The sequence below is a fragment of the Cnephaeus nilssonii genome (assembly GCF_951640355.1).
Source record: "Cnephaeus nilssonii genome assembly, chromosome: 19".
Classification (NCBI taxonomy): domain Eukaryota; kingdom Metazoa; phylum Chordata; class Mammalia; order Chiroptera; family Vespertilionidae; genus Cnephaeus; species Cnephaeus nilssonii.
The window spans coordinates 44495250-44522007 of NC_137090.1; the positions used below are offsets into that span (position 1 = coordinate 44495250).

A 26758-nucleotide genomic window follows, 5' to 3' on the forward strand; every position below is an offset into this window, starting at 1 on the left:
ACATATATGAGAATCAGAGACGACATGTACATGAGAGGTTCAGAGCAGAAAGTTAAAAGAGGAATTTATAACATCCTGAGCTAAGGATGAGGTAAGGTGTCTGAGACTCCAGAGAGGAGGAGGGTCATTCTTAGATCAATGAGAAGAGATGTTTAGTAAGTAGGTGTTTGCCTTGTAAGTAGGTAATAAAAAGTTATTTCTGGTTGATAACTCTTAGTATGGGCAAGGCCCCAAATTTCATTTATTTAAGGGAGAAGTAAAAGTTTATCTAGAGCCCATAGAGTCTCAATTACCTTCAGCTCAAAATAATCACATGTCAGCGTACCAATATTGGGGAGGCCTGTTCTGAACCCCTTCATCATAGTATCGCAATCATGTTGCCAGTGGAAGGTGGGTCTTTGTGGTGTTACCAGAAACAGCATTTTCCAGGACCCACAATGGGGAATGAGGTCTGGAAAATCAGGGCAGAAATAGGGCCACTGTCCAGCCATCCTGTGCCATATTAAGCTTCGTCCAGTCCAGCATGCAGCTTAGCTTAGCTTGTGTGTCTGGCTGCAATCCATTGCTGTGCTGCGGTATCCAGGCCCCGCCTGGAGCATGTGTTTGAGTCCATGGGTCATTGTCCAGGCAGCTGCTAAGGCAACATGGCCATGTAGAGAGAACTCGTGAGTGAACAGGACAAGAGAGAAAGGGAGAGTGAGAGCGAGAGCGAGAGCGAGAGCGAGAGCGAGAGAGAGAGAGAGAGAGAGAGAGAGAGAGAGAACTTCTTTATTCTTCTTCCTCAAGGTTGGGAAGAACCAGGAGCTTTTTCTGAGCTTATTTATTTGGGTCCATTCCCTTTGTTTCTTGATGAGTCTGATTAATGGCTCATCAATTTTGTTTATCCTTTCAAAGAATCAGCTCTTGGCTTCATTGGTGTTTTGTTTTTTTGTTTTTTTTTGCCTCTATGTCATTTATTTCTGCTCTCATTTTTATTATTTCCTTCCTGCTACTTACTCTGGGCTTTTCTTGTTGTTCTCTTTCTAGTTCTTTAAGTTGTAGGGTTAAGTAGTTTATTGTTGGTTTTTCTTGTTTTTTTGAGATAGGCCTGTAGTGCTATGAATTTCCCTCTCAGGACTGCTTTTGCTGTGTCCCAGAGATTTTGGATTGTTGTGTGTTAATTTTCATTTGTTTCCAGGAAGTTTCTTATTTCTTTCTTGATCTTGTTAGTAACCCTTTAATTGTTTAATAACATACTATTTAGTCTCCATGTGTTTGAATATTTTTGGGTGTTTTTACTGTAGTTGATTTCTAATTTCATTCCACTGTGATCTGAGAAGATGCTTGATATGATTTCAGTCTTCTTTAACTTGAGGAGACTTGTTTTGTGTCCTAACACATGGTCTATCTTTGTGAATGATCTGTGCACTTGAAAAGAATGTATATTCTGCAGCTTTGGGGTGAAATGTTCTATAAATGTCAGTTAAATCCATCTGATCCTGTGTGTCTTTTAGAGTCACTGTTTTTGTCTAGAAGATCTATCCAGTGAAGTCAGCTGGGAGTTAAAGTCCCTACTATGATTGTATTGATGTCGATCTCTCCCTTAAAGTCCTCTAGAAGTTTTTTCATGTATTTAGATGCTGCTATATTGGGTGCATATATGTTTATCAGGGTTATATCCTCTTGTTGGATCAATCCCTTTGGTATTATGTAATGACCTTTGTTGTCTCTTGTGATAGCCTTCATTTTGAAGTCTGTTTTGTCAGATATGAGTATTGCTACTCCAGCTTTTTTTTTCTTTTCCATTTGCATGGAAAACTTTTTTCCATCCTTTCACTCTCATCCTGTGTGTGTCTTTTGTTCTGAGGTGGGTCTCTTATAGATAACATATAGTTGGTACATGTTTTTGTATCCATTAAGCTACCCTATGCCTTTTGATGGGAGTATTTAATTCATTTACATTTAAGGTTATTATTGATAGGTACTTATTGCCATTTTAATTCTGTATGCCTAGGTTTCTCTCTCTCCTCAATTCAGCAGTCCCTTTAGCATTTCTTATAATGCAGGCTTGGTGGTGATGTACTTCTTTAGCCATTTTTTGTCCAGGAAGCTCTTTATTTCACTGTCTATTTTGAATGGTAGTCTTGCTGGATAAAGTAATCTTGGTTTCAGATACTTGCTTTCCATTACCTTGAGTACTTCATGCCATTCTCTTCTGGCCTGTAGAGTTTCTGATGAGCAATCAGGTGTCAGCCTTATGGGAGCTCCTTTGTAGGTAATAGTTTGCTTTTCTCTTGCTGCCTTTAAGATTATCTCTTTGTCTTTAATTTTGGCATTTTAATTATGATGTGTCTGGGCATGGGCCTGTTTGGGTTCTTCTTGCTTGGGGTTCTCTGTGCCTCTTGGACTTGTGTGACTTTCCTTTACCAGGTTAGGGATGTTTTCTGCCATTTTTTCTTCAAACACATTCTGTATCCCTTTCTCTCTTTCTGCCTCTTTGTGGCACACCTGGTATTCTAATATCGTTATGTTTCATGTTGTCTCACAGCTTCCTTAAGCTGTCCTCCTGTTTTTTAATTTTTTTTTCTTTTTGGTTCTCTGATTGAGTGATTTTTTTTTCAACCCTGTCTTCTAATTCACTGATTTGATCCTCAGCTTCCCCTAATCTGCTGTGTATTCCTTCCAATGTGTTATTTGTGCTATGTCATTCTTTATTTCTGTTTTCATAGTTCCTGTGTCTTTTCTCATGTTGAGCATCTTTACCATGTTATCTCCATTTTATTTATCTTTCTTCTGGAGAATTCTCTCATTCTTTCATTTGGGAGTTGTTTCTTTGTCTTCTCATTTTGGCTGCGAGTTTCTATACGGTCTCCACTTTTGGTCTTCGTTTATCAGGCTCCTCTCCAGCAAGACTTCTGTTGATTATTCAGGAAGTTTTTCTGTATTTTGGTTGTAATTCCAGTTTGGTCCTGCCATTTTTAATCTCTCTCCCCAGGAGCTTTTTCAAAATAACCAATCAACTTTCCAAGTTTGCAAGTTTTCACAGGATCCTGATAGGTCCACCCTGACCAATGAATCCTTCCCCAGGTTAGATGTACAGGCCTCTATTGCCAAGCACCTCCCCCTTAGCCATTTGACTTCTATTGGGCATGTGCTTATCTCTCCCTGCTCCCCCTCACAATCAGATACCAGAGCAGGCAAAGGACGGGTTTAATCCCCTTGTAGGGACAATGCTGTGATCCCCTGGAGTGTGTGAAGCTGGAGATTCCAGGTGAAGCAAACAGGCTCATGCTCCCCAGCCTTTTAGGTTCAACAATGTCCGATTCCCTTTGGTTCCTTATTAATAACTATTATTAATAACTATTTAACTACAGTTACAATTTGTCTTCATTGGTATGGGTCTATTTCTGGGTACTGTTTTCCATTTCAGTTTTCAATGTGAACACTGATATAATATTGTCTTAATTGCTCTAAATAAGTTTCAGTATCTGGTAGTAAAACTCCCTAATCTTGTTTTGTTTTGTTTTTTTCTTAAGTCTTTGTATATTTGTATAAATTTTGGGTGCAGACTGTTAACTTCATTTTTAAAAAAAAAAATCCTTATTGGTATTTTTTATTGAAGTTGACTTTGAAGAAGAGAACTTATATCTTTATAAAATTAATTCTTCTAATCCAAAAATACAATATATCTCTCAATTTATATTGGTTAATGTCTTTAACTGATTAAAAAAGATTTCTCCATAAAGATATTACCCATTTTACTAAATTTATGCCAAGTGTCTTTTCTGTGTTAAATGGTCTTTTAAAATTAAGTTTTCTGAGTATGTGCTGGTTATATTGATTTTGTTATATTGATTATATATCTAGCTACTTTTCTAAACTTTCATTGTTTTGTTTTAAATATATTTTTATTTATTTCAGAGAGGAAGGGGGGAGATAGAGAGAGAGAGAGAGAGAGAGAGAGAGAGAGAGAGAGAGATATCAATGATGAGAGAGAATTATCAGTGGGTTGCCTCCTGCATGCCTCACAGTGGGAATTGAGCCAGCATCCCAGGCACGTGCCCTGACCAGGAATCAAACCCGGACCCTTCAGTCCACAGGCCAACACTCTATCCACTGAGCCACACCAGCCAGGGCAACTTTAATTGTTTTTAATAATTTATAGATTATGTCAATTTAGGTTCTTCCTTTTTGGTTTTTATATATTTTATTGCAGATGCTTACCTGGCTGGATAGACAGTGATAGTAGGCATTGCTGTCTTATTCTTAATTATAAAGGGGATATTTTTAATATGTTTCTGTTATGAATAACTTTTATAGGTATTTTTAAAAAAATCAATATAAGGATTCTGCTTATTTTTCTTTTTCTCATGAGCAGACATTGCATTTTATTAAATACTAGAGGCCCAGTGCATGATTAAATCATGAATGTGTAGGGTCCCCTAGGCCTAACCTGCCATCCAGGCCATATCCACTGCCCCACAAAGCCTAGCACGCTCCGCGGACACTGCTAGCAGCCTGCTCCCCACTTTTGATGGCAGGGGGTCCGCTGGTGCTGGAGCAGACACACAGCTCCCCGCTTTCAATCGCGGGGGAGCTGTCTGTCTGTCCGCTGGTGCCGGAGCAGACAGACAGACAGCTCCCCCGCTTTGGCTCCCCGCTTTTGATGGTCCGCAGCAGGACGTGGGCTCACTGCCCCAGAGGCCCCTTTTGTGCCGCAGCACAGCCATGGCGCAGATGCTGAGCTCGCGCCGCCGCTGGCGACGCGAGCTCAGCATCCCGCCGGCCCAATTGGCCACCCCGGCCACTCCGAGTCCCGCCCCCTGCGCCTCCTGCTGGCCCTATCGTGGGCGTAGCGGAGTGATGGTAATTTACATATTACCCTTTTATCATGTAGGATTTTGTCTGCAATTTTTTGAGATAGTTATGACTTTTCCTTTAATCTGCCAATGTGATGAATTACACTTGCAGATTTCTAAAGTGAAATCATTCTTGCATTCCAACAGTTAATCTAACTTGTTCATAGTGTGCTAATTTATTTTGTTTGGGATGTTTGTATCATTGTTATTATGTAAGACTGATTTATATCTTTCCTTGTCTAGTTTCAGTATCAAGTTATACTTGTTTCTTAGAATGAGTTGTAGTTTGTTGCTTCTTTTTGCATTCTTTTTGGGGGTTTGTATAATGTTTGGAAATGTTTGGAAAGAAACATTTCTTGGAAATTTGTAAAACATCTTGTTCTTCTGTTTTCTTTGTGGAAAGATGTTTAATTACTAGTTTAATTTCTTTAATGTTTATAGGACTATTTAGACTTCCTATTTATTCTTAAGTCAATTTTTGCTTGCTTTATTTTTCTAGCTACTTGGACATTTTGTCTGAGTTTTCAAATAAAGTTTATAACTTTTATTTATCTTTTTAATTTCTGCACAACATTGGTTATGTTCCACTTTTATTTCCTATTGTTTATCTACTTCTTTTCTCATTTTTTCCCTTGATAAATCTTATAGAGGTTTGCCACTCTGTTAGTCTTTTCAAAGAATTACCTTTGACTTTGTTGATTCTATTATATGACTTTTTTGGGTATTTTACTAATCTCTTCTCTTTTTAAATTTTCTTCTCATTTCTTTAAGTTTATTCTGCTTATACTTATTCTAAGTATTTGCAGTCTCCTTTTCCAATATAAGCATTTTAGGCATCTGTATTTTTAAGTATCACTTTGCTATCTGACAAGTTTGATATGCAACTGTTTTCATTGTTTTTCAATTCTTAAGTATTTTAAATTTCTAAACAGTTATTTTTGACTGATGTGCAATTTAAAATGTTTTAAAGTTCATCATTTTTTAAATCCTCACCCAATGGTGTGTGTTTTTTTTTTAATTGATTTTTAGATAGAGAGATATAGTTATATATAGAGAGAGAGACAGATTGCCTAGGTATGTGCCCAGACCAGGATTCTAACCTACAACCTTTTGGTGTATGGGATGATGCTCCAACCAACTGAGCCACTGGGCCATGGCCTAAACTTAATAATTTTTTTTTTAACTTTAACTTTTTTATCATTGATTTCAACCTAAATTGTAGTTAGAGAACATCATTTGTGTGTCATCTGTCATTTGATGTTCCTTAAGATGTGCTTTATCCTATATAATAAAAGCATAATATGCTAATTAGACCTGAGGTCCTTCCGGATGACCTTCCAGACAAAGCCGGAGCTGCGAGTGCTGAGGCAGAGGCGGCCGCTGTGGCGGGCAGGGGCCGAGGCCACGGTGGGTGGGGGCCGAGGACAGTGGGGGCCAAGGCAGAGGCAGCCACCGTGGCGCCAGGGGCCAAGCCCCTTGCACGAATTTCGTGCATCAGGCCTTTAGTGTGATAATAAATGTTCATTGTTTTAAGCCAATAATGTTTGGGGTAATTTGTTACACCACATTAGATAGCTAATAGAATGTGTGACAGACTTGTCTCACCAAATCTATATATATAAAAGGCTAATATGCAGAATGGCCCCTTGGGAGTTTGACCAGAAGACTGGGAGTTCGATCGCTCGCTATGATGTGTGCTGACCACCACGGGGCAGCGCAGAAAGAAAGAAGGCCCCGGCTGGCAGCTGGCAGCTGGGGAAGGAAGGCCCGGCCGGCAGCCGGAAGGCCCCAATCAGCCCTGCTCACCGGCCAGGCCTAGGGACCCTACTCGTGCACGCATTTTGTGCATCAGGCCTCTAGTAGGCTAATAAGTGATTAATTTTTGAAAATGGATTCTTGCATGCATGAGAAGAATTTGTATTCTCTCATGATTAGATTCAGGTTCTCAGGTATGTCTATCAAAAAAATCCTGTTAACTGGTGCTTTCAAATCCTCTATATCTTTACTAACTTTTTTTTTAAAGAATTTTTTAAAATCCTCACATGAGGACATGCTTATTTATTTTAGACAGGGGAAGAGAGGGAGGGAAGAAAAGAGAGAGAAGCATTGATAGGTTACCTTCCCATTCATGCCCCGACCGGGGATTGAACCTGAAACCTCAGTATGTGCCCTGACCTGGAATTGAACCTGCAACCTTTCAGTATATAGGATGACACTCCAACCACTGAGCCACACCATCCAAGACTTCACTAACATTTTTTGCTTTACTTTTCATTAATTGAAAGAGGAATGATGACATCTGTCAGTTTTTATTTATATATTTTGTGATTCTTATCACATATATCCAAGTTCAAAATTCTCAGAGCTTCTCAACAAGTTAAACTTTTCTATCATTATATTGTAATCCTCTCTCTCATGTCTTTATTAGTTTGTTTTCTGCCTCAGAGTCTATTTTGGGCAATATTAATATAATATTAATTAGAAATAGCCTGTTATGTGTTTTATCTATTTTTATCTTTAATATTTCTGATTGTTTATGCTTTAGGTACAGTTCTTTCTTTTTTTTAATCTTTATTGTTGAAAGTATTACATATATCCCCTTCCCCCCCTTTGACTTCTTATAGCCCACCCCCACCCCCCACCCCCGCCCCAGGCCTTCACCGTCCTACTGTCAGTGTCCATGGTTATGCATAATACATACATGTTCTTTGGTTAGGTACAGTTCTTATAACTAGTGCAGAGCTAGACTTTTTTAATTTTTAAGCTTTTTTAAAATTCTCACTTGAGGATATGTTTTTATTGATTAGAGAGAGAGAGCAATATTGATGTGAGAGAGAAACAGCAATTGGTTGCCTCCTGTACACACCCCAACTGGGATTAAATCTGAAACCTAGGTATGTGCTCTTACCAGGAATCAAGCCGGAAGCCTTTTGGTGTATGGGACGATACTCCAGACAGCTGAGCCATCAGGCCGGGGCTATTCTTAGCTTTTAACTGGCACATTTAGTCCATTTTTATTAGTGATACTAGAGGATTCGTGCACTGGTGGGGTCCCCCAGCCTGACCTGCGCCCTCTCGCAATCCGAGACCCCTGAGGAGATGTCGGACTGCTGGTTCTGGCCTGAGGGGATCGGGCCAAAACCGGCAGTCCGACATCCCCTGAGGGATATAGTAGTGCACAAAGCAGCAGGCAGCCGGGCGCCGCTCCTGCTCACCCCAGCCCTGCCTGCACCGCTCGTTAGCACGCTGCCACGGAGGCGGGAGAGGCTCACACCGCCACAGCTGTGTTCGCCAGCAGTGAGCCTGGTGTCTGGTGCCCCTTAGTCAGCTGAGCAGCATTCACACTGTGGGAATGCACTGACCACCAGGGGGCAGCTCCTGTGTTGAGCATCTTCCCCCTGGTGGTCAGTGTGCATCATAGCGACCAGTCGACCAGTTATTCAGTTGTTTGGTCATTTGGTTGTTTAGGCTTTTATATATATAGACTAGAGGCCGGATGCACGAAATTGTGCAAGAGTAGGCCTTCCTTCCCCCGGCTGCTGGCATTGGTTTCCCTCTGGCACCTGGGACCCGGGCTTCCCTCACAGCCCCGGCTTCGTCCGGAAGGTCGTCCGGTCTAATTAGCATATTACACTTTTATTATTACAGATATTTGAATTTGTACTACTATTTTACTTCGTACTTTCTTTTTTCTTCTTCTTCTGTACTGCTTTCCCTACTACTATCTTTATCCTTTGTTTTGATTCACTGGGTTTTATTGTGGATTTTTATGTTTTTGTTTTATTTCGATTATTTTGCCTCTGTTGGTTTGGAAGATCTATACTCTAATTTCTACTTTTTTATTCCTACCCTTGAAACGTTTATCATGTTTTAGCCTAACAAAATATAAATTATTATTTAAACTCCCTCTAACAACCAATATTAGGAGCTTAGAATTCTTCATCCCAATCATTCTCCCTTCTTGACATACATGATATTGTTTTCTAGTATCCCAATTCTGGAAGTTGTTTTTTTTTACTTTTCAAATTTACATAAAGTAAACTTCACTTTATTTCTGTATAGTTCTGTGAGTTTTAACATACACCAACACAAACAGGATATGAAACAATTCATTACCTTAAAAAATTCACTGGACTCAAACCCTCCTCATTCCAATCTGTGTCGCCTGCTGCTTTTTTCCATCTGTATAGTTTTGCTTTTCCAGGATCTCATATAAATTGAATCATTCAGTAGTTTATGTAACCTTTTGAGGTAGACTTTTCTCACTAAGCATAGGAGTGTTTTTGTAGCATGTCTCAGTAGTCTCTTCCTATTTATTGCTATTCATCTGTTAAAGGGCATTTGGGCTATTTCCAGCTTTTTGTTATCACAAATGAAGTTGCTACAAACATTCATGAGGTTTATGTGTGTTTGTAGATTTAAATTTTTATTTTTCCAGAGTAGGACTGTTAAGTCATATGGCAAGTGAACGATCAAGTTTATGAGAAACTGCCACGCTCTTGACCTCGGTGGCTGCACTGGTTTTCATTGCCTCGCCCCCAGCAGCTGAGAGTTCAAATCCTCTGTATCCTCTCCAGAGCCTGGAATAGCCGGGATCTTGTTGTTGCTGTTGTTATTTTTCTGTATTAATAGTATTACCTTATTTGGTTATTACTTTTCATTTTCTCAATGGATAATGATGTTGAATATATTTTCTTGTTCTTATTTGCCATATATATAACTTCCTTGATAAAGTTTCTGTTCATATTTTTTGCCTATTTTTAATAGAATTTCCTTATTGTCGCGTGTGAGAGTTCTGTACACGTTTTATATATACTTCTTTTATCATATATGTGATCTACAAATATTTTATCTTTTAATACTGCCTTTCACAGAGCAAAAACTTTTAGTTTTGATGAAGTCTAATATATCAATTTTTTCTTTTATGGATCAAGCTTTTGATGTCATATCTAAGAAATCATTGCCTAACCCAAAGTCAAAGATGTTTTCTCATATGTTTTCTTCAAAAGTTTTATAGTCTTATGTTTTACTAGAGGCCTGGTGCATGAAATTCATGCACGGGGGTGGGGGGTCCCTCAGCTCAGCCTGCAATGACTCCAGTGTCCCACACCCTGGCCGGCCTCTGGCCAGAGGCCCGCCCGCCCGCCCGCCCTCCCTCCGCGGGCTGGGGCACGCGGGACACTGGGGCTCGTCGCCGGGTTGATGCTGCCAGCGTCCAGTGCCCCGGCTGCTATGGGCGCCATCATCTTTGTGATGGAGTGATGGTTACTTTGCATATTACCCTTTTATTAGATAGGATATTTAACTCTATGACCCATTATGAATTATTTGAAGTGTGGATATTTTTTCATATGAATATTCAATTGTACCAACACAATTTGTTAAAAAGTATCTTTTTTCTCATTGAATGGCCGTTGCACCTAGGTAAAAAATCAGTTGACCACCTCACACCTGTTAGAGTGGCCATTATCAATAAGACAAGCAATAACAAGTGTTGGAGAGGCTGTGGAAAAAAGTGAACCCTCATTCACTGCTGGTGGGAATGCAGACTGGTACAGCCACTATGGAAAGCAGTCTGGCAGTTCCTCAAAAAATTGAAAATAGAGCTACCATACGACCCAGCAATCCCTCTCCTGGGTATATACCCGAAAAACTTGAAATCATGTATTCTCAAAGATATATGTACCCCTATGTGCATTGAAGCATTATTCACAGTGGTCAACACATGGAAACAACCAAAGTGTCCTGTAATAGAGGACTGGGTAAAGAAGATGTGGTACCACATACACAGTGGAATACTACTAAGCCATGAGAAAGGATGAAATAGTGCCATTTGCAACAACAAACATGGACCTTGAGAACATTGTGCTAAGTGAAATATGTCAGTCAGAAAAAGCTAAGAACCGTATGATTTCACTCATATGCGGGATATAAAACTGAAACTCGTGAACACAAACAGCAGTGTGGTGGGTGCCAGAGGGAAGGGGATGGGAGGAGAAGGGGGTCCTAATATATGGTGGCAGGAGAAGACTGGACTTTGGGTGGTGGGCATGGAATGCAATATACAGATCTTGTAACATTGAAGCCCACGCCTGAAATATATATGTTCATGTTGACCAATGTCACTCCAATAAATTTAATAAAAAACCAGTTGGTTATATCTCTCTAGGTCTGTTTTCTTTATTCTGCCCCGTTGATTTGTCCTTTTCGCCTTTCACAACCATAATAATCTTAAAATTGTGTAGTAAGACCTACAGATTTATTCTTACTTGCTTTGTAGTTTTATATCAATTTTAGAATCACTTTGTCTATATCGACAACAAATCCTGTTGAAATTTTGCCAGGGATTACTAATTTTGTAAATATATCTTTATTATGCTGTCTTTCAATCCAGTGACATAGTATGTCTCTCCATTTATTTAGATCTCCTTTGATTTGTTTCACAAACATTTTGTAGTTTTCAGCATACACATTCTGCAGTATATTGATAGATTTATATGTAAGCATTTTATTTTTTAAAGCAACTGTCAGTGGTGTGTATTTAAAAACTCAGTATTCATGTGCTCATTACTAGTATATAGAAATAAAATTTATTTTGCATGTTTACCTCGTGTCATTCCTTTTGTAGATTCCTTGGTATTTTCTATATAGACAATCATGTCATCTGCAAATCGGGCATTTTTATTTTTTCCTTTCAGATCTCTATTTTTAAAAATGTTTAATGTTTTTTATTGATTTCAGAGAAGAAGGAAGAGGGTCAGAGAGATAGAAACATCATTGATGAGGAAGAATCATTGATTGTCTGCCTCCTGCATGCCCCCTATTTGGGATGGAGCCCACATCCCAGACATGTGCCCTGACTGGGAATGGAACCATGATCTTCTGGTTCATAGGTTGACGCTCAACCACTGAGCCACACTGGCTAGGCCACATTTCTCTATTTTTGTCTTCTTTTCTTGCCTTGTTTCACTGATTCAAGCTTCCAGCACTATGTCAAATGAGTGTTGAGTTGCAGACATACTTGCCTTGATCCTGGTCCTAAGGGGAAAACATCTAGGCCTTCAAGTGTAAGTGTAGTATTAACTGTAGGTTAGGTTTTTTGTTCGTTTGTTTGTTTTTTTGGGTGTTTTTTTTTTGTTGTTGTTTTTTTTGCAGATGTTCCTTATCAAGTTGAGAATATTCCCGTCTATGTTTTATGAGAGTTTTTACCAAGAATTGGTGTTAAATTTTGTCAAATGCTTTTTCTACATTGATTGATATGATCATGTGTTTTTTCTTCTTTAGTCTGAATTTAATAATATGTTGGATTACATTGATTTCCAAATCCCTGACATAGTATTTCTGGAATAAACCTAATTTGGTCGTGGTGAATAATTCTTTTTATATGTTGTTGAATTGTATTTGGTACTATTTTATTAAGGGTTTTTGTTGTTGTTAATCCTCACCCGAGAATATTTTTCCATTGATTTTTAGGGAGAGTGGAAGAGAGGGAAAGAGAGAGAGAAACATTGATGTGAGAGAAACACATCAATTGGTTGCCTCTTACATGAGCCCCAACCAGGGCCCTGGCCAGGGAGGAGCCTGCAACCAAGATACATGCCCTTGACCGGAATCAAACCCGTGACCCTTTGGTCCTCAGGCCGATACTCTTATCCACTGAGCCAAATCGGATAGGATTTAAGATTTTTTTGCATCTATGTTCATGAGATACATTGGTCTGCAGTTACCTTTTTAAATTTTTTCTTCATCTCATTTTAGTATCAGAGGAATACTAGTTTCATAAAATTAATTAGGAAGTGTTCCCTCCTCTCCTATATTCTGGAAGAGATTATGTAGAATTGGGATTAATTATTTTTAAACATTAGGTAGAAATCTCTTAGAAGCCTTATGGGTCTAAAGATTATTATTATTTTTTAAAATATATATTATTGATTTTTTATGGAGAGGAAGGGAGAGGGATAGAGAGTGAGAAACATCGATGAGAGAGAAACATCAATCAGCTGCCTCCTGCACACCTCCTACTGGGGATGTGCCCGCAACCAAGGTACATGTCCTTGACCGGAATCAAACTGGTAATATTCTCAAGGTCTGTTGTTGCAAATGGTGCTATTTCAGTCCGCAGGCTGACGCTCTATCCACTGAGCCTAACCGGTTATGGCTAAAGATTTTTTTATTTTTTTTGAAACTTTTAATAATACAAGTTCAATTTTTTTTAAAAAAGAGTATATAATTTTAAAAATATTTTTTTGTTTTAGAGAAAGAGAAAAGAGAGAGACATTAATTTGTTATTCTACTTATTTATGCATTCATTGGTTGATTCCTGTATGTGCCCTGACCAATTATTTATTTTACTAGAGGCCCAGTGCATGAAATTCGTGCACGGAGGGGGGGGGGCGTGTCCCTCAGCCCAGCCTGCACCCTCTCCAATCTAGGACCCCTCGAGGGATGTCTGACTGCCCATTTAGGCCCGATCCCGGATCGTGCCTAAACGGGCAGTCGGACATCCCTCTCACAATCCAGGACTGCTGGCTCCCAACTGACCACCTGCCTGCCTTCCTGATTGCCCCTAACCACTTCTGCCTGCCAGCCTGATCACCCCTAACCACTCAAATGCCAGCCTGATTGATGCCTAACTGCTCCCCAGCCAGCCTGTTTGCCCCCAACTTCCCTCCTCTGCCGGCCTGGTCACCCCTAACTGCCCTCCCCTGCAGGGTTGATCGCCTCCAACTGCCCTCCCTTGCAGGCCTGGTGCCTCCCATCTGCCCTCCCCTGCTGGCCATCTTGTGGTGGCCATCTTGTGTCCACGTGGGGGCAGGATCTTTGACCACATGGGGGCAGCTATATTGTGTGTTGCAGTGATGATCAATCTGTATATTACTCTTTTATTAGATAGGATAGAAGCCTGGTGCATGGGTGGGGGCTGACTGGTTTGCCCTGAAGGGTGGGGGTTCCCTTGGGGCAGGGGGCGGCCTGATCGAGGGGCCTGTGGTGGTTTGCAGGCCAGCCACACCCCCTGGCGATCCAAGAGGAGGCCCTGGTATCTGGAATTTATTTACCTTCTACAATTGAAACTTTGTAGCCTGGAGCAAAGCCAAGCCTGCTGCTCGCTCCGTGGCCAGCAGCGATTTCTGTTGGAGTTAATTCACCTTCTATAATTGAAACTTTGTAGCCTTGAGTGGAGGCTTAGGCCAGCAACAGGATGGCTTCTTTTGTTACCGCGGAAACCCAAGCTTCCCTCTCGCTCTCAGTGGCTGTAGCCATCTTGGTTGGATTTATTTGCATATTTGCTCCTGTTTGGCTGGTGGGCGTGGCTTGACTGGTGGGAGTGGCTTAGGCGTAGCGAAGGTGTGGTCAATTTGCATATTATTAGGTAGGATATTGGGTATATTGTGATCATTTATGCATTTAGTCCATTTTGTATAAGTTGTCAAATTTACCGTACTTTCCGGCGTATAAGACGACTGGGCGTATAAGATTTTCCTGGGTTAAAAAGTCGTTTTATATGCTGGAAAATACGGTATATTGGACTATATTGATGGGATTAGATATAATGGATTAGATATATTGGACTACCCTATTTTCCGGCGTATGAGACGACTTTTTTTTTCAATTTTTTTTATTAAGGTATTATATGTTTACATATCTTACCATTGTCCCCCCCACCCCACTCCCATATATGCCCTAACCCCCCAGAGTTTTGCGTCCATTGGTTATGTTTATATGCATGCATAAAAGTCCTTTGGTTGATCTCTTATCTTCCCCACCTCTCCCTAACCTTCCTGCTGTAATTTGACAGACTGTTTGATGCTTTACTGCCTCTGTATCTTTCTTTTTGTTCAAGTTTATAATGTTCTTTATTATCCATAAATGAGTGAGATCATGTGGTCTTTTTCTTTCATTGACTGGCATATTTCACTCAGCATAATGTTCTCCAATTCCATCCAGGTTGCTGCAAATGGTAAGAATTCCTTCTTTTTATGGCAGCATAATATTCCATTGTGTAGATGTTCCATAGTTTTCTGATCCAGTCATCTGCTGATGGGCACCTAGGCTGTTTCCAGATCTTAGCTATTGTAAATTGTGCTGCTATGAACATAGAGGTGCATATATCCTTTCTTATTGGTGTTTCCAGTTTCTTAGGATATATTCCTAGGAGTGGGATTACTGGGTCAAATGAGAGTTCCATTTTCAGTTTTTTGAGGAAACTCCATACTGTTCTCCACAGTGGCTGCACCAGTCTGCATTCCCACCAGCAGTGCACGAGGGTTCCTTTTTCTCCGCATCCTCGCCAACACTTGTCGTTTGTTGATTTGTTGATGATAGCCATTCTGACAGGTGTGAGATGGTACCGCATTGTTGTTTTGATTTGCATCTCGCGAATAATTAGTGACGAGCATGTTTTCATGTGTCTCTTGGCCTTCCTTCTGTCTTCTTTGGAAAAGATTCTGTTTAGGTCTGTTGCCCATTTTTTTATTGGATCATTTATCTTCCTTTTATTAAGTTGTATGAGCTTCCTGTAGATGTTGGAGATTAAACCTTTATCAGTGATACCATTTGCAAATATGTTCTCCCATGCAGTGGGCTTTCTTGTTGTTTTGTTGATAGTTTCTTTTGCTGTAAAAAAACTTTTTATTTTGATGTAGTCCCATTTGTTTATTTTCTCTTTAGCTTCCATTGCCCTAGGGGCAGTATCGGTGAAGAAGTTCTTTTGGCATATGTCTGAGATTTTGCTGCCTGTGGATTCCTCTAGTATTTTTATGGTTTCCCGTCTTATGTTTAAGTCCTGTATCCATTTTGAGTTTATTTTTGTGTATGGCATAAGTTGGTGATCTAGCTTCATTTTTTTGCATGTATCTGTCCAATTTTCCCAACACCATTTATTGAAGAGACTGTCTTTATTCCATTGTATGTTCATGCCTCCTTTGTCAAATATTGAGCATAGTGGTTTGGGTCAATATATGGATTCTCTATTCTGTTCCATTGATCTATATGTCTGTTCTTGTGCCAGTACCAGGCTGTTTTGAGAATAGTGGCTTTGTAATACAGCTTGAAATCTGGTATTGAGATCCCTCCTACTTTATTCTTCTTTCTCAGGATTGCTGTGGCTATTCGGGGTCTTTTTTTATTCCAGATGAATTTTTGGAGAGTTCTTTCAAGGTCTGTGAAATATGCCGTTGGTATTTTAATGGGGAGTGGATTGAATCTATAGATTGCTTTGGGTAGTATGGACATTTTAATGATGTTGATTCTACCAATCCATGAACATGGTATGTTCTTCCATCTGTTTACGTCTTCCTCTATCTCTTTTTTCAGTGTCCTGTAGTTTTCCGTGTATAGGTCTTTTACCTCCTTAGTTAAGTTTATTCCTAGGTATCTTAATTTTTTTGGTGCGATGGTAAATGGGATTGCCTTTTTAGTCTCTCTGTCTGTAAGTTCACTATTGGTGTATAGAAAGGCCATAGATTTCTTGGCATTAATTTTGTATCCTGTTACATTGCCGAATTCATTTATTAAGTCTATTAGTTTTTTGACGGAGTCTTTCGGGTTTTTTATGTACAATTATCATGTCGTCTGCAAATAAAGACAGCTTTACTTGTTCTTTTCCAATTTGGATGCCTTTTATTTCTTCTTCTTGTCTAATTGCAATGGCTAATACTTCCAGTACTATGTCAAACAGGAGTGGTGAGAGTGGGCATCCCTGTCTTGTTCCTGTTCTTAGGGGAAATGTTTTTAGTTTTTGTCCATTGAGTATGATGTTTGCTGTGGGTTTATCATATATAGCTTTTATTGTGTTGAGGTATGAGCCTTCTATTCCCACCTTGTTGAGAGTTTTTATCAAGAAAGGGTGTTGGATTTTGTCAAATGCTTTTTCTGCATCAATTGATATGACTATGTGATTTTTATCTCTCAATTTGTTTATGTGATGTATCACGTTTATTGATTTGCGGATATTGTACCATCCTTGCATTCCTGGGATAAATCCTACTTGGTCAGGGTGTATGATCTTTCTGATGTACTGCTGGAGCCGATTTGCTAGAATTTTGTTGAGGATTTTGGCATCTATGAACATAGATATTGGTCTGTAATTGGATATTGGTCTGTAATTCTCTTTCATTGTGTTGTCTTTATCTGGCTTTGGTATTAGGGTGATGCTGGCTTCATAGAAGGAGCTTGGCAGTGTTCCTTCCTCTTGAATGTTTTGGAATAGTCTGAGGAGGATAGGTTTTAGTTCTTTCTTGAATGTTTGGTAAAACTCTCCTGTGAAGCCATCAGGCCCCGGGCTTTTGTTTGCCGGAAGCTTTTTGATGACTGCTTCAATTGGCCTATTGAGCTGTTTAGATTCTTCCTGATTGATTTTTGGAAGGTTATATTTTTCTAGGAATATGTCCATTTCCTCCAGGTTGTCCAGTTTGTTGGAATAGAGTTGTTCATAGTATTTTGTAACAATCCTTTGTATCTCAGCGGGGTCTGTTGTTATTTCACCTCTTTCATTTCTGATTTTGTTTATTTGGGTCCTCTCTCTTTGCTTCTTGGTGAGCCTGGCTAGAGGTCCATCAATCTTGTTTATCCTTTCAAAGAACCAGCTCTTGGTTTTGTTGATCTTTTGTATTGTTTCTTTGGTCTCTATGTCATTTATCTCCGCTCTGATCTTTGTTATTTCCTTCCTTCTGGTTACACTGGGCTTTTCTTGCTGCTCTTTTTCTAGCTCTTTGAGTTGTAGGGTTAGGTAATTTATTACCATTGTTTCTTGTTTTTTGCAATAGGCTTGTAGAGCTATGAACTTCCCTCTCAAGACTGCTTTCGCTGTGTCCCATAGATTTTGGATTGTTGTGTTTTCATTGTCATTTGTTGCCATGATGTTTTTTATTTCCTCCTTGATATCTCTGGTGACCCAGTCCTTGTTTAATAGCATGCTGCTTAGTCTCCATGTGTTTGATTTCTTTGGATTGTATTTATTATAGTTGATTCCCAGTTTTATGCCACTGTGATCTGAGAAGATGCTTGATATAATTTCTATCTTCTTGAATTTGAAGAGATTTTGCCTGTGACCCTATCTTTGAAAATGACCCATGTGCACTTGAGAAGAATGTATATTCTGTGGCTTTGGGGTGAAACGTTCTGAAGATGTCAATTAATTCCATCTGGTCTAGTGAGTCATTTAGGATTGCTGTTTCTTTGCTGATTTTTTGTTTAGAGGATTTGTCCAATGGTGATAGTGGGGTATTAAAGTCTCCTACTATGATTGTATTGCTATTAATCTCTCTCTTGATATCCTCCAGGAGTTTTTTTATGTATTTGGGTGTTCCTAGATTGGGTGCGTATATGTTTACCAGAATTATTTCTTCTTTTTGGATTTCTCCCTTTAGTATTATGAAGTGGCCTTCCTTATCTCTTGTTATGGCATTTACTTTGAGGTCTATTTTGTCAGATATAAGTATTGCTACCCCAGCTTTTTTTTCATTTCCATTTGCCTGAAAGATATTTTTCCATCCCTTCACTTTCAATCTGTGTGAGTCTCTTGTTCTGAGGTGGGTCTCTTGTAGACAGCATATATATGGGTCATGTTTTTTTATCCATTCAGCCACTCAATGTCTTTTGATTGGAGCATTTAGTCCGTTTACATTTAAAGTTATTACTGAAAGGTATTTGTTTGTAGTCATATCTATTTTTGTGTGTGTATTCCTTCTTACCTGTTTATTTCTTCTTTTTACAGTATTCCCTTTAGCATTTCTTGCATTGCTGGTTTGGTGGTGATAAACTCCCTGAGCCTTTTTTTTGTCTTCGAAGGACCTGATTTCCCCTTCAATTTTGATTGATAGCCTTGCTGGATATAGTATTCTTGGATTCAGTCCTTTGCTTTACAACACTTTGTATACCTCCTTCCATTCTCTTCTAGCTTGTTGTGTTTCTGTTGAGTAATCATTTGACAATCTGATGGGTGTTCCTTTGTAGGTAACTCTCTGTCTCTCTCCTGCCGCCATTAAGATTCTCTCTTTATCATTTATATTTGCCATTGAAATTATGACATGTCTTGGTGTGGGTCTTTTGGGGTTGATCCTGCTTGGGACTCTCTGTACTTGCGTAACTTTTATCTTTCCCATATCTGGGAAGTTTTCTGTCATTATTTCTTCAAATAGATTTTCTAATCCCTGCTGCTCTTCTTGTCCTTCTGGCAGCCCTATTATACGCATGTTACTTCATTTCATGTTGTCCCGAAGCTCCCTTAGGCTTTCCTCCTGCTTTTTAATTTTTTTCTCCAATTGCTGTTCAGATTGAGCTTGTTTCTGTACCTGATCTTCTAACTCACTAATTCGGTCCTCTGCTTCTTGTAGTCTACTGTTGAAACTTTCCATGGTGTTTTTGATTGTAGCTATATCACTTTTCATTTCTTCCTGATTCTTGCATAAGTTGTTGATTTTCTCATCCATCCGATGTATAAATCCACGACCATTACTCTGAACTCTTTTTCGGTCATGTTGCAAGCTTCAGTTTCACTAATTTCCTTTCTTGGCGACTCCACATTTTCTTTCCTCTGTGAGTTATTTCGTTTCCCCATTCTGGCTATCACCAGAAAGCTCAAGCTTCCGTTTGCGTGGACCTGGGCCGTGTGCTGTGGGGACTTCGCTCCACCCAAGTTTCACTGAAGTGCTCTGACACTAGGACGTGTGTCTGCCTTTGGTTGGTGGGAACCAGACTTGCCCAGGGTCCGTGTCCCCAGTGTTCCGTGTGGTCTCGTGTGCACACTTAGAATCAGGGGCCCTGTCTGCACCACACTGTTGGTATGTGCCAAAAATGAGATCCTTAGCATGTGCCAGGAGTCAGAGTTTCCCTGTGTCTGCACTAAGAATCGAGTGTCAGAGTCTCTGTTGCCTTGTGCGGTTTCTCGTTGAGAATCAGGGTCCCTGCATGCACCAACAATTGGGGTCACTGGCTCTTAGTGTGAATGCGCTGTGAGTCAGGGATCCCAGGCTGCTGTGTCCGGCATGCCAAATTCCCTGAAGTGGAGCTGCGTCCTGTGTGTGCTCTCTCTACTGAGCCAAACCGGCTAGGGCTTCGCACACTCTCAAATTCCTGAAGGTGAGCTGCCTCCGGGCACTCTCCCAGAGTCCCCGAAGGGGGGCGGAGTCCGTCCTGCGCGTCAAATTCCCCAAAGGGGAGCCCCTCTGTGCACGCTCTAAGATTCCCTGAAGGGGAGCTGTGACCCGCAAGCCAAATTCCCCCAAATTCCCCGAAGGGGAGCCCTCTGTGCGCACTGTCAGATTTCCTGGAATGGGAGTTGCTTCTGTCCCGCGCGCCAAATTCCCTAAAGGGGAGCGCGTCCCTGCGCAAAGCTCTGCAGCTGGGGCGAGGGGCGGGTCTATCAGTTATTATGGCACTATCCGAGAGCCTGAGGGCGCTCTGAAGCTTGGGCGAGGGGCGGGTCTATCAGTTGCTATGGCGCTATCCGCAAGCCTGCGGGGAGGGGGATAGGCTCTTTGACTCATGGAAATCTGCCAGGAAGTCTGGATTCTTGTTGTCTGTTGGTCTGAAGCTGTGATATCAGTTCTCTGTCCCCAGTGGCTGCAGGGTCCTGGTTTGTGTCTGAAGCCAGGATCCTAGTCTCAGGCAGCTCTGTTTCTCAAGATGGCTTGGTCTCCGCGTCCGCACCAGCCGCCGAGAAGTGTCCGCTTTGTGCGCGGGGCTCTGCCGTCTAGGACTGCCCGGTTAGGCAGCCCCTTGGAAGACCTGCAGAATCTAACTGACCCTAGCTCATACACACACACACACACCACACACGTCTACACTCTCCTCTATGGGTTCCTCACTCACACTCTCTCTCTCCCTACCTTCCTGCCGGTCGCCATCTTTTTTCCTCTCCAAGGTTTCTCTCCATTGACTGTGGGGGACCCCCACTGGCTCCGATCTTCCCCTCTGATCTTCGGCTCCAATATCCCAGTTCTGAGACGACTTTTTAACCCAGGAAAATCTTATACGCCCAGTCGTCTTATACGCCGGAAAATACGGTACATATGCATAGTTGTTTAATGCATAGACATCCTTTGAAATCTACAAGATTTTGTAGTGGTATTTCCTGTTTCATTTCTATTATTAGTAATTTGTGGTTTTTTTTCTTTCTTTTCAGTTGTACTAGAGGTTTTTTTTTTTTTTCATTTTACTTATCTTTTCAAAGAACATGTTCTTTCTTTCATAGTTTTTCTCTTTTTTTGTTTAATTTATTAATTTCTGCCATTTATGATTTTCTTCTTGCTTTGGACTTATTTTTGGTAATATTTTTATCATTTGTTATAGTAAGAGATTGCTTCTTTTTATAATATTTTTTCTAATGTAAGGTTTAGTCTATAAATTTTCCTCTTAGCACTGTTTTGACTGTCCAATATTTTTTAAATATTGTATTTTATTTTTATTCATGCTAGTAATTTTATTTCTCTTGTGATTTTCTGTTTATTCCATGGATTATTTAGATGTTTTTGTTTCTACTTATCTATTATTTATAGGAGAATATACTTCCTATGATTTCAGTTCTTTCAAATCAGTTGAGATTTGCTTTATGAACACAGATATTTTCTATCTTGGTATGTGAACTGGGAAATAATGCATATTCTGCTAATGTTGGATGGACTATTCTATAAATGTCAAATTCTGTTGTGTTCTCACATATTTTTGCTGACATTTAAAAAAAAAACTAGCTGGTCTATCAATAATTGACAGAGGGAATGTTGAAGTCTCTATAATTGTGGATTTCTCTGTTTTTCCTTTCAATTCTAACAGTTTTTGCTTCACGTTTTGCAGCTTTGTTGTTTAGTGCATGCACATTTAAGGTATATCTTCTTGGTGAATTGTGTTTTTTTTATCATTATATTATGGTTTTCTCTGGTCATTTTCTTTTTTTATGTCTATTTTATCTGATATTAGTACTGCCACTTCTGTCTCCTTTTGATTAATGTTTGCAGGATGCTTTTCCTATCCTTTTACTTTCAACCTACCTATATCATTATATTTGAGGTAAGATTCTCGTAGACAGCATATTTATAATCCACCCTGAAAATCTCTATTTTTAATTGCCATATGTAGACCATTTACATCTAATATTATTATGGATATATTAAGGCTTGTGTCTGCCATTTTACCTTTCGTTTTGTATTTGTTCTTTTTGTTTTTTTGTTGCTTTGTGGTGTGTTTTTTTTCTTTCCTTTCTATGGTTAGTTTCCCTTTTGATTTATCTGTAATGTTTTTGAGTGTATCTCTGTGTAGCTTTTTTAATAGAGGCTTTTGGTATTACATTACATATACATAACTTATCACAGTCTATTGGTATCATTTTACCAATTTGAATGAAATCTATCAAAATCCTTCCCCAGTTATGATATAATTTATTTAAAATTTCCTCTACATACATTTAGAACCGCATCACACAATGTTACAAGCTTTGCTTCAACCATCAAATGTAATTTAGGAAACTCAAGAGGAGAAAGGAAGACTTGTATTTACAACTTTTGCTCAGCATGTTCCTTTTTCCTTTCAGATATTTCAAGGTTCTTTTCTTAACCAATTTTTTTAGAGGCCTTTCTTTAGACAACTGATAACAGTTTTATTTTGTTTTTCTTTAACTCGGAGTATCTTGATTTCTTCTTCATCTCTGAAGTATATTTTCACTGGGGATAGGATTCTAGATTGAGGTTTTTTTCTTTCAGCATTTGAAAAATAGTGTGCCACTCTCTTCTCTTCTACATGGTTTCTCAAGAGAAATCTAATTCTAAGCGTTCCCTCCATTTGTGAGGTGTAATTTCTCTCTCACTAGTGTCAAAATTGCCTTTGTCTTCGTTTATAGAAGTTTATGAGTTTTGGTGAGAATTTCTTTGTGTTTATCCTGTTTGGGGGTTGCTCAGCATCTTCAGTAGGTAGGTTTATGTGTTTTACCAAATTTGCAAAATTCTCAGCCATTATTTCTTTGAATATTTTTTCAGCACTGTCTTTTTTATTCTCTTTTTCTGATGACATAAATATATAATCTTCTGTTATAGGCCTACAGGTCCCTGAGACTTTATTTTTATTTAGTTCTTGGTTTGGTCTGTTTTCGCTCTGTTGTTTAGATCAGGACATTTTTTATTGTGCTTCCTTTCAGTTCATTGATTCTTTCCTTTGCCCCCTCTATTCTGCAGTTGAAAGCATCCACTGGGTTTTTAAATTTTACATCATTGCAATTTTTCAGATCTAAAATTTTCATTTTATTCTTCTTTATACCTTCTTTTATGAGACTTTCTATTTTTATTTGTGTTAAGCATATTCATACTTGCTCATTGAAGCATTTATATACTGAATGCTTTCAAGTCTTTATCAGATAATTCTAACATTTCTGTCATCCCTGATGTTGACATTTGTTTATCGTTTTTCATTCAATTTGAGATTTTTCTGGCTGTTGATATAATGAGTAATTTTTTATTGAAACCTGGACATTGTATTATATTATGAGACACTGGGCCTTACTTAAACTTTCTTTTTAGCTGGCTTTACTCAAAGCCAGCAGAGGGAGGTAGAATTTTTCTTTGTTACTGCCAAGTGGGAATAAAAACCTAGGTTCTCTACTCTGCCTTCTTGCCCCCACTCCCCCAAGAGTGGGGTGCTCCTCGTTATTGCTGGGTGGTAGTTGGAATTCTGGCTCCCCAACAGGCCTTCACTGATCCCTCCCTGGCTGGGCAGGGGAGCGGGGCCTCAGTATTGTTCCCCCTTGGCTCTCATTGACACCATGGGAGAGGGTGGCCTCCTTACCGCTGGGCGGTGGTGAAAGCCCTGACTTTCCACTGGGCCTCCTGTGACACCACCTCCCAGGGAGGAGGGGGGATGTCCAGGCTACCCATGTGGTTCCCATTGTCACTGCCCAGCAGGGATCAGTGTCCCAGCTCCATATTTATTTTCTCTGGCACTGATACCCAGCTGTGGGGAGGGAGGTGGGATGGGTGCCTGGGGAGGGTGGCTCCTCCCTGCACCCTGCTCAGCCTTTGCCTGTGTGGGTAGGCTAGGAAAACAGGCTTTTCTGTAGTGTTTGGCGGAGTGAGCAGTTATTGCCTATAAATAACTCACCAGGAAAGTTAAGTTACAAAGACCAGGCTTTGGTTGGGCTGTTGTGTCTGCACCCTTTGGCATTTCAGGTCGCAGCCTCCTAAGCTCCAAGTTTGAAACATAAGAAGCAAAAAATCCCACCACCCATTCCTTGGGTCCGGAGATTCCTAGCCAGTCCGCCTGTCCTCCACCTGCAGTTTTCTTATGTTTGTTTTGTATATAATGCCCTTGGTTTTGTTTGTACTTAGTGAGAGGAATAGGTGAAATGTGATTACTCCGTATTCCCAGAGGCAGAAGTTCTGTCACTCACTGATTTTTTAATACATCATTCTTCAATATTTTATGTGTATGTTATAATCTTTGATGAGTTCAGTCTCTCTCTGTACGCTTAGTGTTGATTTGTTTTCATCTGAATTGGCATTTGGTGTGAGTGTGAGAGAGAGCTGAGTGTGGGGGGGAGAGAAAGAGCACACCGGTGTGGAGAACTCACGCCTGAGTGGTCCCTCCGAGCATCTCTGGGCGCTGAATCGGGAATGCTGTTCTCCAAAGACTTACATCTCCCTCTGCCCCGAGGCCGGGGCTGCCCACAGGTCTGGACCATTCAGCCAGTTCCGGGTTCTGTCCCTGAAAACCTCAAGGTCAAGCCCCTCGCTGGCTCGGGGGGGGGGGGGGGGGGCGACACTGGTGGCCGGGTCTCCGTGTCAACATTGTGTGTGTCACCAGGACTGTGTGCTGCGTCTGTGTTGGCAGTTGTTTTTGTTGGAGGGATCGGAGGGAGAACCTGCTTAATTCTGTTCCCTCAAAAACCGGTCTGGGAAGACAAAAAGTGTGTTTGTTTTATTCACCCAGGTGGCAGTCTGTAGCAGGAGACTCTGCAGAGTATGTTTGCAAATACTAGAGTATGTTAAGTTGCTGGTCAATTTCTGTGTTATCTGTATTTTCTCTTAGAAATTGTTGCTCCTGTTGTCCCTGCTTTTCTCATCTCTCCACGAGAGGACATCGTGGGGAGTAAGTGTGAGAGGTCCTAGTTTGTTTATTTGGCTGATGGGTTTCTCGTTTTTCTCTTTAGGGCAGAAAAGACTGAAGTTCTGAGCGAAGACCTCCTTCAGGTAAGGCTGCCCGGCTCAGCTGATAGACCCCGAGGCCGTCCTCCCTGTTAGACTAGGCCATTCCCAGAGTGTGGCACCGAGAGCTGCTCCCACGCAGGTCTGTGGGGAGACAGACACGCTCTATCATTTGCCACAGTCCCTGGCATTCTGATGACCAGTTTGGGTAAGATTTTTAGGAGACATTTGAAGTCATTTCCTTGTGCGCTTAGCAGTGGCCCCATCACCTGAGACCAGGCCCCTTCCAGTCCTGCGGAACGGGATGTCTCCCGGCAGCCCCCTCTCTGCAGAAGCACGCGGCAGACTCTGCCTGATGTCCAGACCTAGGACCCCTCCTGACCTCGCCCGCACCCAGTGACGCCCTCCTCCCCCCCTCCCCCCTCTCTGTGTGCAGGTGGAGAAGCGCCTGGAGCTGGTGAAGCAAGTTTCCCACAGCACGCACAAGAAGCTCACCGCCTGTCTCCAGGGCCAGCAAGGCGCCGAGGCCGACAAGCGCTCCGTAAGTGCCCTCCCAGCCCGGGCAGGTTCAGATTTGCCTGCTCATGACAGGGGTCCCTCTGATGACAGGGGTCCCTCTGATGATAGGGCTTCCTTCAATGACAGGGTCCCATTCTTAGGGCTGTGTTTCCTATCACTGTTTACACAGTCACTTCTGTGTCTGAGAATCGACCTCCGGGATAGCTCCCTGTGTGACGGCCCCTCCCTGCCCTTGAACCCCGCCGGGAGCATCCTCTGCCCTCACCAGGCAAGGTTGCAAGTTTCTCACTGTGTCCCCCCGGGTGGTCTGGGCAGCCGGGAGGCTTGAGATCTCACGTTAGGGGGCCTTAACCCTGCTCTTAGCCCTGCTGCAGCTCATTCACAGGTTCCATGGCCTCAATAGTGTCTTAAGGTCTCCTGGGAAAGGTTATACTGTTTTTGGAGGTTACACGTGACCTATAAAGGCCCTGGAAAACAGTTTTTGCTATAACGAAGCAATGAAGAGAGCGTGCTAAAGGAAAGTGCTCTGATGTCTGTGGATAGCCCTCATTAGTAATAAGGCGCTGCATCATGTGATCCCACGGGATAGTCCTAGTGTAAACTGTCGGTGCAGGCTTACTTCACTTCTGAGACCCCCGCCTCCACATCTCCACCAATTAAAATATATTCTTAGATGGGATATGCAATCTAGGAGGTTCATTTTTCCTTCCTTAAATTTACAATCAACATGTTTGGTGGCTAATTTTATTATTTTAATCCTCACTGGGTTATTTTTTTTGGGGGGGGGGGATATTGGCCACTTTATTTTTTTAAATATTTTTTTAATTTCTTTATTGATTAAGGTATTACATATGTGTCCTTATTCCCCCATTACCCCCCACCTCCCATTCATGCCCCCACCCCCCTGTTGTCTGTGTCCATTGATTAGGCTTATATGCATGCATATAAGTCCTTTGGTTGATCTCTCCCCCTTACCCCCACTGTCCCCTACCTTCCCTGAGGTTTGACATTCTGATTGATGTTTCTCTGTCTCTGGATCTATTTTTGTTCATCAGTTTATGTTGTTCATTATATTCCACAAATGAGTGAGATCATTTGATATTTATCTTTCTCTGCCTGGCTTATTTCACTTAGCATTATGCTCTCCATCTCCATCCATGTTGTTGCAAATGGTAAGAACTTCTTTTTTACCGCAGCGTAGTATTCCATTGTGTAGATGTACCACAGTTTTTAATCCACTCATCTGCTGATGGGCACTTAAGCTGTTTCCAAATCTTA

The 26758-nt window shown here is 40.8% G+C and overlaps 1 protein-coding gene across 5 annotated transcripts in view; it reads left to right on the forward strand.

Moving 5' to 3' along the window:
* Positions 1 to 26758, forward strand: part of ARHGAP44 (Rho GTPase activating protein 44) — a 192846-nt gene that overhangs the window by 71406 nt on the left and 94682 nt on the right. For all 5 annotated transcript variants that reach the window (XM_079796948.1, XM_079796952.1, XM_079796949.1 and 2 more), the window contains exons 2-3: positions 24967 to 25006; positions 25398 to 25502. In XM_079796948.1, coding sequence (XP_079653074.1) covers positions 24967 to 25006; positions 25398 to 25502 — 145 coding nt within the window. The remainder of the gene's footprint in view (positions 1 to 24966; positions 25007 to 25397; positions 25503 to 26758) is intronic.